This window comes from Lutra lutra, chromosome 10, assembly GCF_902655055.1.
Source record: "Lutra lutra chromosome 10, mLutLut1.2, whole genome shotgun sequence".
NCBI lineage: Eukaryota > Metazoa > Chordata > Mammalia > Carnivora > Mustelidae > Lutra > Lutra lutra.
In genome coordinates this window covers 20,867,055-20,881,832 of record NC_062287.1, presented here as the reverse complement: position 1 = coordinate 20,881,832, position 14,778 = coordinate 20,867,055, and the positions used below count along the sequence as shown (strand labels likewise).

At 51.8% G+C, this 14,778-nt stretch overlaps 1 protein-coding gene across 6 annotated transcripts in view; it reads right to left on the bottom strand.

Moving 5' to 3' along the window:
• The window catches only part of PKNOX2 (PBX/knotted 1 homeobox 2), a 271,533-nt gene that overhangs the window by 42,002 nt on the left and 214,753 nt on the right, over positions 1-14,778 (bottom strand). For all 6 annotated transcript variants that reach the window (XM_047691812.1, XM_047691811.1, XM_047691815.1 and 3 more), the window contains one exon: positions 2,788-2,959. In XM_047691812.1, the coding sequence (XP_047547768.1) occupies positions 2,788-2,959 (172 nt within the window). The remainder of the gene's footprint in view (positions 1-2,787; positions 2,960-14,778) is intronic.

Genomic DNA, 14,778 nt, shown 5'->3' with positions numbered 1-14,778 from the left:
TCTGTGAAAGTCAATATTCAAGGGCAAAGGAAAGCCGCCCTGACACACATATATATAAAAAATAAATCTCTCAATTATCTCAGCTCATTTGCTTGGGGTCTCTCATTTTATGTCCCTGCTCCGCTGCGCAGTATATCTGTCCGGATAAAGAGTTACAGTCCGTTGGGCTACGTGTGCGGGGTTGTAAAAAATACAGATGCCAAATTAACTGGCTGTGGCACTCAGCAGCTGATTGAGCTGATAATGACGCGATCTGACCTTTTTCTAATTTCTAATTATGTGCATCTCGGCTGTGCTGGCTACATGATTCTTGTTCTAATGACGGCTCCCATGGTTGGCCTCTCCAGCCGCCCCCTCCCCACACAGGACTACAAATGGGGTGGCAAAGGGCACTGCTCGACTCCCCAAATGAAGTTGCAAGGTCTCCGCCCCACCGTCTTCTTGATGGCCAGGAGGAGATGCCCGGAAGGTGGATCTCCTTACCCTAGCGATACTGCATTTGAGATTAACCTTCCGGATGCCACGCATTTGTAAAGGACATTTGGTTCCACATGCCATCTTAATTTATTATTATTTTTTTTTATTGCCATGACATGAGAGAGGTGTATTAGCTCTACAGACGAGGAAACCGAGCTTCAAAGGAATTAAATCATTACAGTCGCACACAGGCTAAGCCGTGAAGCCAGGCTCGGGTCCTCCCTCTCCAAGAGCTCCTTCAACTCTCTATTCAAACACCTGACCAGCCACTGACAGTGGCTAACACCCAAGTAAATCAGGTCCACCTGGGCGGATGCGGCCTCTGAGGCTGTTCTGCCCACAGGACCGTTCCCAGCCTGATCACCTGGGATAGAAGACCAGGGGACACCAGGAGTCTGGGGTCCCTGGGGCAGCCGTTGCTGTATCCACAGCGCCAGGTCAGGTGTGCAAGGGCAGACACATAACAGAGTTCTGTTGGGCGACATCAAGATATCGGATTCTTTGAGGGAACCAAAACCCAAGAGACCCAGGTAGTGTTAGCAAGGGGAAAGCACAGAGCTGCAGCCCCTTTTTGGTAAATTCCAGGTTATCCTAGAAAAGGAGGCTGTTCTCAGTTGTGCCTGTGAGAGCTTCCCCTGGCAAGGTGTGTGAGTTTTTTTGCCCCAGGACTCCTGCTTCTTAAAAAGGGTTCAGTTCCTTTCCATCACTCAGCCTAATTTGAGGTATTTTCTACCGACTTCGGCCTCAGCTTCTTTTTGTGTCACGGGATAAGAGTGGCTCGTGGCCCTGCCAGGCCCGTTCCAGCTCCCCCAGAAATAGCTGCCTCGTCTCCTAGCCCCGTGGCTGCTGCGGGCCTAAATTCCCAAGACCTGCTTCACAGCGTTGGTTCCGAGCTGACCCGCTGGCTAGGGTGGGGCCGGAGCAGCCTGCAGGGAACAGGACAGTCAGGGGGCTGGGCTCCTGGGCCAGTGGGGCTGCTCCAGCCCAGCCAGGGGAGACAGAGGGCCGGCCGAGCAGAGCGGACCCGCGGCCCTCAGGTACCCGCGCTAACAGGCCTGACGGCCCGCACGGGCTCCCCTCGGCAAGTGCCCCCCTCTCCCGAACTGCCAGCCCCACTCTCACACCTCACCAACCTCCAGGCCAGGCTGGCCTCTCCTGGCAGCTCTTGGGGACTCCATAGAACAGCATGTCCAGCTCCCGCCAACAGCAGCGGCGCGGGTAACTCACAGCGCGGAATAACACGGAAGTCCCTGAGTCGGGACCGAAGGCGCGCTGAGTGCGCAAGCGCATGCGCGTGCGTGGGCAGGCGCGCGTGTGCCGATGTTCTCTTCCTTTGCGTTTGGTGCCACCTTTGCTTTTCTAGTTCTGTTTTCCTTTTGGGAGCAGGTATTAGCTAAACTCTGGCTACGAGAGGCCAGCCCTATAATCAATTCACGGAGGAGAGTTTTGTAGTTTCCAAATTGACCATGCATGGTCTAGGTAATCCACCCACAGAAAAATCAAGAATTGTGGTTAATAATGACTCATTCCGGGATATCTTTCTGATGAATGAACAGAGCAGCTGCTCTGTTTCTCTCTTACTCCCTCAGCAGAACTCCCAGGGCTAGGAGAGAATTTGAGATGTCACCTACGGCAGTGGTTACCAAATCTTATTGATGATTGCAGTTGCCTGGGAAACTTAAAAACATAGAATCACAGGTCCCATCAAACGTACTGAATCACAATGTCCAGGAATATATATTTAAAAAACCCTGTAGTGATGATCTGGATGATAAATGGGTTTAGGAGCCTGGTATACATGCCTCAGTTGGACAGGACCTCTATCAGCCTTCTCAACATGACTGTGTCTCCGGGTCTTTTCCTCTATTGATGTGTTTGACTATGCCTGTCACCCTCACTCTCCACACTGTAGCACACCAGCCGTCAACTCCTCCCTGGACAGCCCAAGACATATTTATTAACAAGCCAGGACTCCTCAGAACAGCTACTCCAGAACTTTTGGCTCCAACAACCCTCCTTCCTTCCTGTCTGCACTGCAAGGGTGGGGGGCAGGGTGGTGGAATGCAGATGCAGCAATGAGGAGAGAACAGAAGGCCACTGGCAGCAAAACCTAAGCATGCAACTCTTTGTTTAAGGAATCAGCAATGGTTCTCAACTGCTAGAATGGGTGCATCTAGGGCCTGCCCCAGAGTGGGTACCCCACATTTTTTGTTGAATGAATGGAATGAATAAAAGGATCATTTCTAGGGCTTGTGGAAGGATCAGAGGGTGGGAAGACCCTAGCCAGGGTGGGGGTTGGAGGGTCTTTACCAGATTGTCCAGTTCTGGGTCATCGCTGAAGAAGGGTTTGTGCTCCTGCTCCTGCTGGTGGACAAAATTCTCGATGTCCACATCAAAGCTGGCGGAGGTGATGCACTCTGAGCCCTGGGTGGCCTGTTCACATTTCTCAAACAGCAGCGTCAGGAGCGGGAAAAGAGGGTGCCTGCGGGGATATCAAGAGCTCACACATGCGCACACACAGAGACCTGCTGTTGGCTGGGCTCAGAAGCCACCAGAGCCCCTTTCCCGCACTCCCGTCACTTCTTTTCCCAAGGTCCTACTTCTTGAGACCATCCCTGGTCCCCACGCCAGCCTGGATGCCAGCCCCCTCATGCCCTGGCATGGAGGATCCAGTCTTCCTGTTCCTGGAGGCCTTAGAGGACTCTATTCCACCCCCCGCACCTGACTAGGTGCCTAACTCTTCTCTTAGGTCGGATAAGCTGCGTGGATATTGGGTGAGAGAGGAGGGGTATAAGCCTTCACAGAAATAAGTGCCCATTTCTGGTTCAAGGCCAACCCGGGAAGGACATGTAGGAAGTATCCAGAAAAGTCCTGGACATGAGCAGTAGTGGTTAGTCACAGACTTGCTGGCCGTCTGGCACCAGCTGAGGGCAGTGGACATGCACACCTGTGTGTTCGCCAGTGTACACAGGTGGGTGTGTGTGAGCTTGAATACTCGTCCACATGTGGTGTGTGGGTGTCTCTATCTGTCCTTCGTCTACTGGCTGACTCAATTTAGGTCACACATCCCAGTTACACGTATGACGTCTCCCTGCCCCTTTTTATCAGTGCACACTTAGCACAACCGTGACTCAACAATTAACGGCATTGCTGTTCTCTTCCAAGATTGTCCCTGTGTTAAGGATCACTGTATCCTTAGGACCTTGCCCTGCATGCTCACTGCAGGCACTTACTAAATATTTGGTGGCAGATGATGAATCAGCAAATGAAGACAGCATGAGTGTGAGCATGTGTGAGCGTGTGGGCGTCGTTCCAGGATGCATTATGTAAGCCAGAGTGCCTGCTTCAGTGCCTGACAGGCTTTAGGGGTCCTCACATAGATATCACCAAGTCTGGGAAGCTTCCTTCGCTCCCCCGCCCCTAACCTATGCTGATGGCTCTTTGAGCTCTTTGTTTTATTGTCTGCCTTCCTCACTAGACTGTAAGCCAGATGAGGGCAAGAGCCAAGCCCGCCTTACTCTTCACTGTGTGTCCAGAGTCTGGAAGAGGTATGTGGATCCCAAGAAATATCCATTGTCTATGATATGTGTGTGTCTATTTGCACATAAAAGCACACATCATTCTTATTTTTCTGCAGGACATGAACAGTGAGGTCTTAGCATCCAGCATGGGTGCCTGGGTTTGCACAGATTGTTGACCCTGGATTGGCACCCTCATTCCCTTCCACTGCGATTACAAAAGAACGTTTGCCCATGGACTCTCCTCAGTTCCTTGGGACCACACAATCCAGCTCTATTCTTTCTGATTAAGCCCTGTTGTCTGGGCGAGGATGAAGTTTGTGTGTTGGGCATAGCTCCCAGGCCTCTACCAACAGGCGTGTTCTAGTCAGCATGGTCTGATAGAACTTTCTGCAGGGATGGAAATGTTCTATGATCTCCTCCGTCCAATATGGTAGCCACTAACTATAGGAGACCAACGAACACTTGAAATATGAGTGTGGTGCCTGCAACACTGAATTTTAAATTTATTGAATTGTAACTAATCTTAATGTAAATAACCACGTTTGGCTAGTGGCTAGCATAATGGGGAATACAGTAAGCCCTGAAAAGGAAAACAGACCATGCTTTTTCCCTTCCTGTACTCTATAAACACAGCAAGAGGAAGACTGACTATCCAGCCTACACAGGGTTTGTATGTAGATGGGGAACCCCTAGCAGCCTGTCTCATGCTGGGATGCTAATAATTCTGGGCAAGAAGACAGAAGGTGCTCAGTTCCATCCATACTCAGCCCCACACCTGCTGGGCACTCTGCAGCCTGCCCCTGGACACCATCTCCTGACCCTCGTTTTAGGAACTGTTGCATAAACAGCTGCACCCCCCCCCCCAGGCTGCAGCCTAGGTTACAGTCTAGGGAGGATAAAGGGTCAACATCTGGGGATGGTGCATGGGCTGCCCCCCGTGGCTAGAAGATCCATTCAGCTCCTAGAGGAAGCTGGTAGGGCAAACAATGGTTTCCCTGACCCATCTGGCTGAAGACAAAGAGAAAACCAGGTGAAGGGGTTAAACTCCAGTGTAAGTCTTCATTTGCAGCCACTAATACCGCAGCATATTATAGTCTAATCTAACCTGATCCCAGTTTAATGCAAGATTCTCCTTGCCCTGAGTGGAATACCAAAGAAAGCCTCAGTGGCTGTAATTTAAGCAGAGCCCTGCAGTGGTTTAGCTGAGGGACATGAAAGGCAAATTCCAGACGGTGTTATGAATTATTGCGCCTTATGGACCTTCCTACTCTCAGCAGATGCCTGCTGCCATTTAAACAGCCACTAGATCAATTAGGAATGAAAGGCACAAATCGACTCTGTACAAGGGCACTAAATTACCAGGAACTAATAATCCGCAGCATCGTGCCAGGTGGTGGGGGTGCAGCCCCGGCCCCAGCCCCGCAGGAGCCGCCGGTCACCGCAAGCTCCTTCGCTGGTTGCAGGGAGGGTAGGTGGCGGCTGCATGGGGAAGGGGGTGGCCTCTGTGTGTGCACGCATGTGCACCTGGCTTGCATGTAGGCTGTCAATGAGAGCAGGTGGGAGTGGTGTCCTAGTGTCCCATCCTGTGTGTTGCTCTTGTGCGTGCACACGACACGTTTATGCGGGAGGTGTGTGCATGTGGGCCGTGGCCTCGAAAGCAGGGTACAGGTTTTGCGTGCTCTGAGTACAGTGTGCATATGCCCTATATTGTATGTAGTGTGTGCAAGCGTTATGTGTTATTTGTATGCAGTATGTGTGAGGGGTTTGTGGGTTTCATGTACACAGCATGAATGTCATGTGGGATGGGGAAGAGGGATCTGCTAGTGATGGAGTCTCCCCACATTAGAGTTCAGGTATGCGGGGAGAGTCTTCTTCTTTGCCACTGTCCTTGCCCCTGCAGGGCAGAGAGTAGTCAGGGAGGGCCTCTCGGAGGAGGTGACATTCAAGTTAAGCTTCAAATCATGAGGAAGCAGTAAGGCAGAGATCTGAGGGCAGGGGTGTTCCAAACAGGGTGGGGGGGGAAGCAAAGCATTTAAGACAGGAATGAGCTTGGCACGTTTCTAGAACAAAATCCAGATGAGTGTGTGTGGAGTGAGGTAGGTAGGTAGGCCAGGAATGGAGGGAGATGAAGCTGAAGAGAGAAGCAGGTGTTAGATCATAGGCGGGAGGGTGAGGAAGGATGGGGACATTATCAAGCACTCTGGGGAGCAATGTGCAGCTTCTGTGCAGAGCCGCAGCATGGGCCCTTTTTATAAACTTCTCACTTCCAGGTGTCAGATCTCCCCAGAATGTGTGTGTGCATGCGTGTGTGTGTGTGTGTGTAGGGGGGGGCATATCTGTGGTGTTTTCTATGGCTTCTGCTATATCTCAAGAAGAAAGAAATATACTTTCTATTGCTGCCTCCCCCAGCCCCCAATTTAACCAGGGGCCCCTAGAGCACAGAGTGGACCTCGTAGATACTAGCATGGCCTCCTCTCTCCAGCCCCTCCCTGCCTGAGCCACACTATCAGCTCCCAAATCTCTCTTCTTATCTACCACCCTCCCCCAGCCACTCTGATCCCTGGATCCCTGAGCCTAGGGGCTCAGATGGCACCTGGGCTTGCCCACTGCTTTTGTACAAATGTTAGCCAGGGTCAATGAGCTGCCTGTGGCTCCCATGCTCTGCCCGCCTGGATCCCTCCATCAACCCAGACTGCTACCTGCTACCTCAAGCGTGGGGACTGTTGAGACACTCTGTATCACCACCCCCCAACAACCTCTGAGAAACAGGCTGCTTTCCAATGACCTGGCTGGGTTCTGTGGCCGCAGTCATGCCACTGGTTCCCAATACAGTCCCCAGCCCCTTCCGCGGCTGCCCGGCTCTACAGGTTAAACTTTATTTCTAAACTGCCTTCCAACATCACCCCAGAAGGCTGGAGATGTGGCCGGAAGCCACTGCTGCAGGCTTAGGGTAGGGTGGGGTGAATAAGGCAGAGACCACAGGAGCTGGACATCTTAGCCACCTGGGACATGAGTGGCCCTGTCTGAACCAGATGAGGGATGGGAAGAAGGATTTCCAGTTGGGTATGGGATTTGGTTCTTTATTCTTGGCCTTCCCTAAGCTTCAGGTTGTCCAGCTACAATGGGTTTTAAGGAATCCCTCTTCCAGCTGTCCAGATCTGTCCCATTGCAGATCAATACCCTTCAGAGGCTAGAAGCAGGAATGTGGAAACTCAGTCCCCCAGTGCTTAGGCGATGATGAACAAGATATGAAAGATGGCCATTAGACTTTATTTCCAAAGAGCGGAGGACATTTGACCTCCATAAGAACTCACCTTCTCCCTCCCAGATCTTTCTCCACTCTTCTCCCCCTGTCGCCTCCCGCCTGACCGCCCCCTCCACCCCAATCTCTCTTAAGCCGTTCAAAATTTGGAGGAAATAAATCTCACTGCACTAATTCAGTGAGAGTTTGAGCCTCGTCAGTGCAGAACAAATAAAAGGAGTGAACTGGCATGACATTTTACTGCAGAAGAGAGGTCGTTTCCAGCCACTAATAAAAAGGATTTGACACAGACTAATAAAGAGAAATGAATTTCTCTAATGGCCTAATTTAGCACATTCAGCACTGTGCCTCTGCCTGGGTGCTGGGGGCGGGGGGTGCGGCTGGGAGCTGCGAGTGCGGACAGAGCCCGGAGCCGGGAGCCGGGAGACGCAGGGCTCGAGGAGAGGGGAAGAAGAGACGATTTCGAATTACATTTTATTATTTCTTTTTTCTTTTCTGAGCCCCTACCCCCACCCCCAGCCACACGGCCTCTTCTCAAGAGCAACGGAACCAAAAATCAAGCTCAAGCTACGCAGTCTCTGTTAACGATCCAAAGAAATAAAGAACCGCTCTCCCCAGAATGCGGTCCTGTGCTAGCTTAAGGAGGTGATTAAACCGGATGTGTTGATTTCTACAGGGGTTTAAGCCATCGTTTGGTTTAATTACTTCTGACATTTCTGCTTTCGCGTTTTTTTTTACATCACCCATTGGCTGGCCTGGAAGGCCCAGTCTGGGGCCCGGCTCTGTGGGGCTGCCCCTGCCGCCCCACCCCGGGGAGCAGATCGGAGCTAGGCCAGGGTTTTGGCTGTAGCCCTTGGCAGTGGTGAACTCTGCCCTCTCTCTAGCCACCGAGAGGCTGAGCGACCACCTGCTCCGGCCCCAGGTTTTCTTCAGGCTGAGCAGTGTTGCCCACACCACCTGTCTCCTGGTGGGGCTTCTGAGAGCTTCCCTGGGCAGCACAACCCATCTTATGCCTCCCACCTCAGGACAGATATTAACATAAACTGGCCTGATAGGTTTCTCCACCGCTTGCAAAAGTCCCCCCTGGGATGGAGACCACCACTTCCTTGGTAATTCATATACTCGTCCCTAACAGCAAGTTCCCCTGTAAAACTGAAGCTCGTTTCCTTTTGTTAAAAGGAATCTTGACGTTGGACCCTTTTCTGCTTCTCTTCCGTCCTCCTGGGGCAACCTGGGTTTTTTGGAGAAAAGAAATTTTTCGGACATGTCTTCCTGGAGGACCAGAAATACAGAAGCAGGGGCAGGAACAAGTTAGAAAGAATGCAAAAATACAGAGCTTCAGGGAAGCTCAGATGCAAAGAACACAAGAGACAGAGAAGAGATCCGTAGACAGAAGCAGAGCACCACAGGCTGGGGGCGGGGGCAGGATGGTCACACGCAGGGGGCCACATTAGTGTTGAGTTCTCTTTCTGGGTGATAAACCTTGTGATTCACAGTCATGCATGCCACTCCGTCACTTCTGAGCCTCTCAGCCATCCCTTCCCTTGTGACCTTGGCCAGGACTGCAGACCTCAATTATGGGTCCAGCCAAGTGTGTGGCAGCCTGCCTGACTGTCCACCTCCTCTCCCTGTTACCGACCTTGGAGTCCCCAGCCTGTCCTGCACCTGACCTCACAGCCCAGACTCATCTGGCTATGGGGAAGATGGGCAGAGGAGGCCCGGGGTCAGCCCTCACCCCCTCCCTAAACCCCGGCTGCTTCTTCCAATGGGAACAGGGGCCAGAGCCTCCGAGGCCCTTCCTAGCTGGGATGAAGGATAGACCGTTCAGAAGGTGGAATGGTTGGTAGGAGAGCAAAATTTTGGGGTGGAGATGTTCAGTGATGAGCCGGTGGGACAGCGCCCTGCTCAGGGTCAGACTGCGGCAGAGCACATGGATCCATGGGCCAGGGAGGTGGGGGAAGGTGGGAAAAGCAGAGACTGGGCTCACTCTGCAGCCAGCCCCCTCTAGTCTCCACTGACAAACACGGTGCAGATCTCGAGTTGCCCAAGGCCCACCACCTTGGAAACTCTACCCAGGGGTTGGCACTTTGATCCTTTATTTCCAGTGCCTCGGGTCAGAGGTCATTGGGATCAGAGAATCACAGACAATGTCCTAGAGCCACCTTCCGGGACAGCCCCCTGTCTTTTCCCTGGGCACCTATTCAGGGCCAAGAAGCTGCATGACAAGTATTCATGAACTGATAAAGTCCACATCCTCAGACGAACATTCCAGGGGCTTCAGGCTTCTTTTCACTAGTTATTTCTTAAGAGAGTTGGCAGAGAAGGGGGTGTTGGCCAGATGGCAGGTGGCCCCTGACCCCCTGTCTCTTCACTAATCCCCTTCACCAACTCAGGCAAACGGGACTGCTCACTTTAGCTCCTGCTGCTCCTGCCCTCGGAACTGTGTCCCTGCATCTCCCCCTGTCCCTCCTCATCATCCTCGGTATCCATCTCCAGATGCCGTCCATTCCACCAAGGCTTCCTTGTGGGTCCCTTCAGTAAGAAAGCAATGGCCTCCCCAGAAGCATCCTCGGAAATGCTTTGGGGTTTCTATCTTGACCTTGCTTACAGTTTAGGATGAGAAGCTCGGTGGCCCAAAATAAGCATAGGCTTTGGAGTGAGACAGCTGTGTGACTTGGGGGCGGGTTACTGACCTTTTCTGAGCCTCAGTTTCCTCTTTTATGAAACAGAGCTAACAGCATCTACGATGCAGGTTATCGTAAGGATTCAATGAAGAAACACATAGAGTGTCTGGCATTCAGAAAGCTATCAATTAATGCTTGTTCCATTTCCCTGGGAAGGTGTGTGGGCACCTTTCTTCTTCAGAGCAACACTGACACCATCGGCTCCAATAAATTTCTATTCCCATATCCACTGACTCATTTGGCAGGGAAAACAAGCCCACATGCCAATTCAAATAGAGGCACAGAAAGAGGAGGAGGAGAGGCAACGTACGATTTATCAGAACTCAGAACCTCTCTCTCTCTCTTTTTTTTTAACCAAAAAAGCACTGCCAGTAGGAATTTATTTTTATTTCCCTTATGACACTCATTAAATTCTACTAACTATAGTTGCGTGTGCACAGATCTCTCTTCCTCACGATGTGCTGAGCTGCTCTGGTCCACGAGCTCATCTTCTCTCTTTCTGAATTCTCAAGGGTCAAGCACAGTGCCAGGCACACAACAGAGGATCAATAAATATTTGGTGAATCAATGAGCGAGAGCAAATGAACCCTGGGAAGGAAGGTTCTAAGACACAGTCCTAAAGTTCTTTTGGGCTCAGACTCCACCCCTGGACTCAGATCAGACGTTGCCATCTGGCAGCTTCTAGCTACAACGGCTACAAAAGGACCTGTCTTCTTTGGGCTCTGTTGGGTGTGTGCAGGGTAGGGGCTGGCAGGGTCGTGGAGGGAGGGGAGTGAGCGTGAAGGAAGAGCTCGCCCGGCCCTCCATTTCTCCTCCCCTCAAAGGCACCAGATGGAGGGAGCAGAGTGGGGTGGGGGAGACTGAGCCAGCAGCTCCTGGTTGGATTATTTTTACTTCAGGTGTGACGTTGAAACCATGCGGGTGTATTTTTAGTCCTGCCTAGTGGGTGGTGTGTTCGCCTGGGTTGCCTTGGAGAGGACTTCTTCGTGTTGCTAAATTGGAATCGCATCTGCTAGGGTTCCTGGGCTCCAACCCGTTCTCTACCCTCCAGGTGGGTGGACAGGTCCATTCTTGGAAAGGGTGGGGCCCAGAGCAGGCCACAGTCTGCTCTGTCTCCATTCCTTCACCCCCCACACACACCCATCCTTCCCAGCACCTTAAAAATAATGATGATGATGATGATAATAATAATAAATGTGAGATCTCAACGAAGGGATTTCTGAGCAAGTCTTCAAGGCCAAGAATACAAACAACCTAAAACTTGAGACGGCTAGAATCTCAGGTCCAACCCCTTCATTTTAAGGAGAGGTGACCTAGGCACAGAAAAAGGAGGTGTCTGTCCCCCGGGTAGCTAGTGAGAGGCAGTCACAGCTTCAGTCCAAGGCACCAGGGATTCAGCCAGTCCCTACCACCACCCCCACGCAAGAAGCCTGGGGGACAGGGTGTTGTGGGGAGGGTGCCCTGTCCCTGCTGCCTTGGTCACTGGTAGTGACTGAACATACCCCCCGCACACTTTGTGGCACTTTGTGAGTTACCAGATGCTTTTCCCTGTGTATTCCTTGTGCATTACCAAATGCTTTCCCCAAACACTCAATATCCTTCTTATTCCCATTTTACCAATTTAGCAAACTGAAAAGCGTGTCATTAAATAAAGATATCAAGCTCGTAAGTGACTGAATTGAGATTGAAATCTGGGTACCCAAACTCCAAATTTTGGGCTCTTCCCCTTTCCCCGTGTATCGCTGAAATCACTTCCTCCTTCTCCCCTTTGCTCTTCAGTCCTTGGCCTCGCAGACCTGAACCGCCATGTTTACCCTTTGAGCATCGAGATCACGGCAGCGCAAGAGAACTTCTGTCTTAGCAAATGAAGCTCCCAAAGAAACTTCTCTCATAATAATCGTACATCTGCAAACATGTAAAAACGTACTTTTACATGTTTGCAGATCTTTTGGGTTCTCGTTTGGTGGCCACCCTGTGAGGTAGGAGGACAGCTTATCTAAAGAGGTTAAATAATTTGCCCAGCGGTGGGGGTCAGAATTTAGATGGACATCTTAGTTTTCTGTTCTTTCCACTTGACTGTGAAATGGACTAGTACTTGAGAAAATCAGAGAGCCACACCGTGGTTAAAAGAAAGTCAAGACTGGCTGGGTACAGCCCTGGTGAGAGCCCCTGGTCCCTGAACCTTCAAAGCCCTACATGCTGGCTTTATCCTATTCCACCCCACCTGGTCCACAGCAGCAGGAGGCCCAATTGCTGGTTGTCTTCCCCCCTACGAGGGGGACAGAACCAGTCTTGTCCTTCTCATAGTAATGACTCACGAATGCAGCCACTGTTCACTGAGAGCCTTCTATGTGCCAAGCACTTTCAGCTGTTAGCATTGGTTACCTCCTTTAATCCTCCTATAACCTTGTGGGGATAAGAGTCAGTGGGTTCCAGGCTCCTGATCTCTTTTCAGTGTGCCTTATCCTGGCGGGGTACCTGGACTTCCCAGTTGGGCTTGGGCCAGCCCGGTGAGCTGGAGAAGCCGCAGGACCCACAGCCTCTGAACACACCTGTTCCCTGCACCAGGCAGCTGCAGCCTCTGTGTCTGCCAGCTTGGGTTGGGGGCCCTGCAGATGCCGGCAGGAGAGGCAGGAACAGGCTTTGCCTGGTGCCAGGGGAGACTGGAGCGTGGTTTTACTTCCAGATTATGGCTCGAGCAGGATCACTCCCCCGACTATAGTCAACAGCGGAAATGTTATCTCTGATACCAGGGAATCCAACTGCTTCCAAGAGCAGGGAGTCTGCTAGAGCCCTCGGCCCAGAGAGCCCAGCCCAGAACGTAGCCTGGAACATCTGCTCCCAGCATCTAGTCTAGAAGCCTTAGCATGAAGCATCTGGTGCCGCCTTTTCTGCTTGGGATGGCTGAACTCCTCCCACATTCTTTTCGAGCCACCTCGCCCAGCACATTCCAGGAATGCCTGAGCCCAGTGCCAGGGAAGGCATAGGGTTAAGCCCCAGGGTCGACTCACTGGAGCCAGGACACCCTTTGGTCACAAGGTGGAAGAGTTCCCTCAAAGACACTTCATTAGTAAGTGCTTGTTCCCAGGGTCCTGGCCAGGCAGCTGCTGAGGGGGACAGTCACAACAGGACCCAGCCCCTCTGTCCAGCCCCCAGACTTCGGGGATGCCTCCCACGGCATTGACCAGCCCAGCCCCGGGAAAGGCAGCTCGGTGATCATTTCCCTCGGACTTCGTCTCCCTTGGGAAAAGCAGTGTAACTCTCCCACACTGTGCTTTGGGTCAGAAGGCTTGCAGTCAACCCCATAAATATTTTTTTGAGCCCATCCTATGTACCAAGTTTATATTATAACGACCTTATCTTTCTCCTGCTCGCTGGACTGACTCTTCTTTATTCAAAACCCCTTTGGAACTTAACACAATGCTTTACACATTGCAGAGCTCACTACATGTTTAGCTGAACTACAGTATGGAGATCCCTTGACTGGGGGTCCTTTCCAGTCCTGCCTCTGGCTGCCTTGCCTCTCAGCATTCACCTTCTAGCCTGACCCATCCCTGCTCGCACTTCCCCAAATGTCTGATAGCAGTTAACACCTGCAGCATGCTCACCAAATAGTGAGGTTCTTTACTAGGCAGCTAACGTGCATCCTCTCATTTATTCCTATAACAGCCCTGATGAAGAGACAGCATTATTTGTAGCCCTATTTTACAGACAAGGAAACTGGGGCCCAGAAGGCTTAGTGCCCAAGGTAGAGCCAGAACGTACACCCAGGCAATCTAAACCCAAGGGCCATGTTCCTAGCCCTGAATTCCAACCCCTTGAATGCACCAGAGCGCTTTGCATCCTGAACAGGCCAAAGGGATTCATGCTGGCCCCTCGCACCTAAAACATCCCTACCCCTACCCCCTCTCCCTGCGCCCCCCCCCCCCCGGCCCCAGCAAACACTGATCTGTGTATCAGGTACTCTCTTCTATTCTCTAATTTTAGTCTAGCTGTTACTGTTTTCTTTTTTACAGTTGAGAAAACAGAGGTTCAGAGAGATTAACTCACCCAAGGCGACAAAGCTAGTGATCACCAACGCTATTTCTAGAGCGGGTTGCCTTGCCCAGCGCGGCCATTCTACTGAATTTACGCCTCTAGTTCTCGGGCTGCTGGAAGCAAGCCCGGAGCCTTGGTGACCTCTGTGAGGATGGTCTCAAGAGAGCGACCTGAATGCTTCCCTGCCCTGTTCGGATTTCTCCCCAGCCAAGTGTGGCTTCTAGAGGGACCTGGTCAGGCTGAGGCGGGCACAGTGAGACAGGGCTTCTCAGATGGGCACTGTTTTTACTGGACTAGAGCAGGGCTCCAGCTGGAGCTGCCCACAGGGAGGACTCGCACCGGGAGAAGTGCGGAGTCTGCGGTTGAGAAGAGAGATGAGAGCCACCCCAAGACCTGGACATGTCATGGGGAAAGGCCAAGACTCTGAAAAGCCAGGAAACTTGCAGGGAAGGAGAAGCTGGTTGGATGCAGGGTTTCTGGGGCTGCCAGAAGGAGTTCTGTTGACGGGTAAACCAGGAAAGGTTTGGAATCTACTCGGAGAAGGTAGGGAGGTTGGGCTGAGAGTGGGGCTTGGCTCAAGCAGATGGGAAGAGACAGACAGTGCTGGGTAGAAACTAGGAAGGAGAAAATTCACTGCCTCAGAGTTAAGGTGGAAAAGCACAATCGCTAACACCTACTCCATGTTAGGCACTGTTGGAAGTATGAATTCATTCAGAGAGAACGTTTTCCATTTAGAACCCAGAGGTAGACCAGACAGGCCAGTGAGGACTGAGAAATGTGGGATCATGGCTAAAGG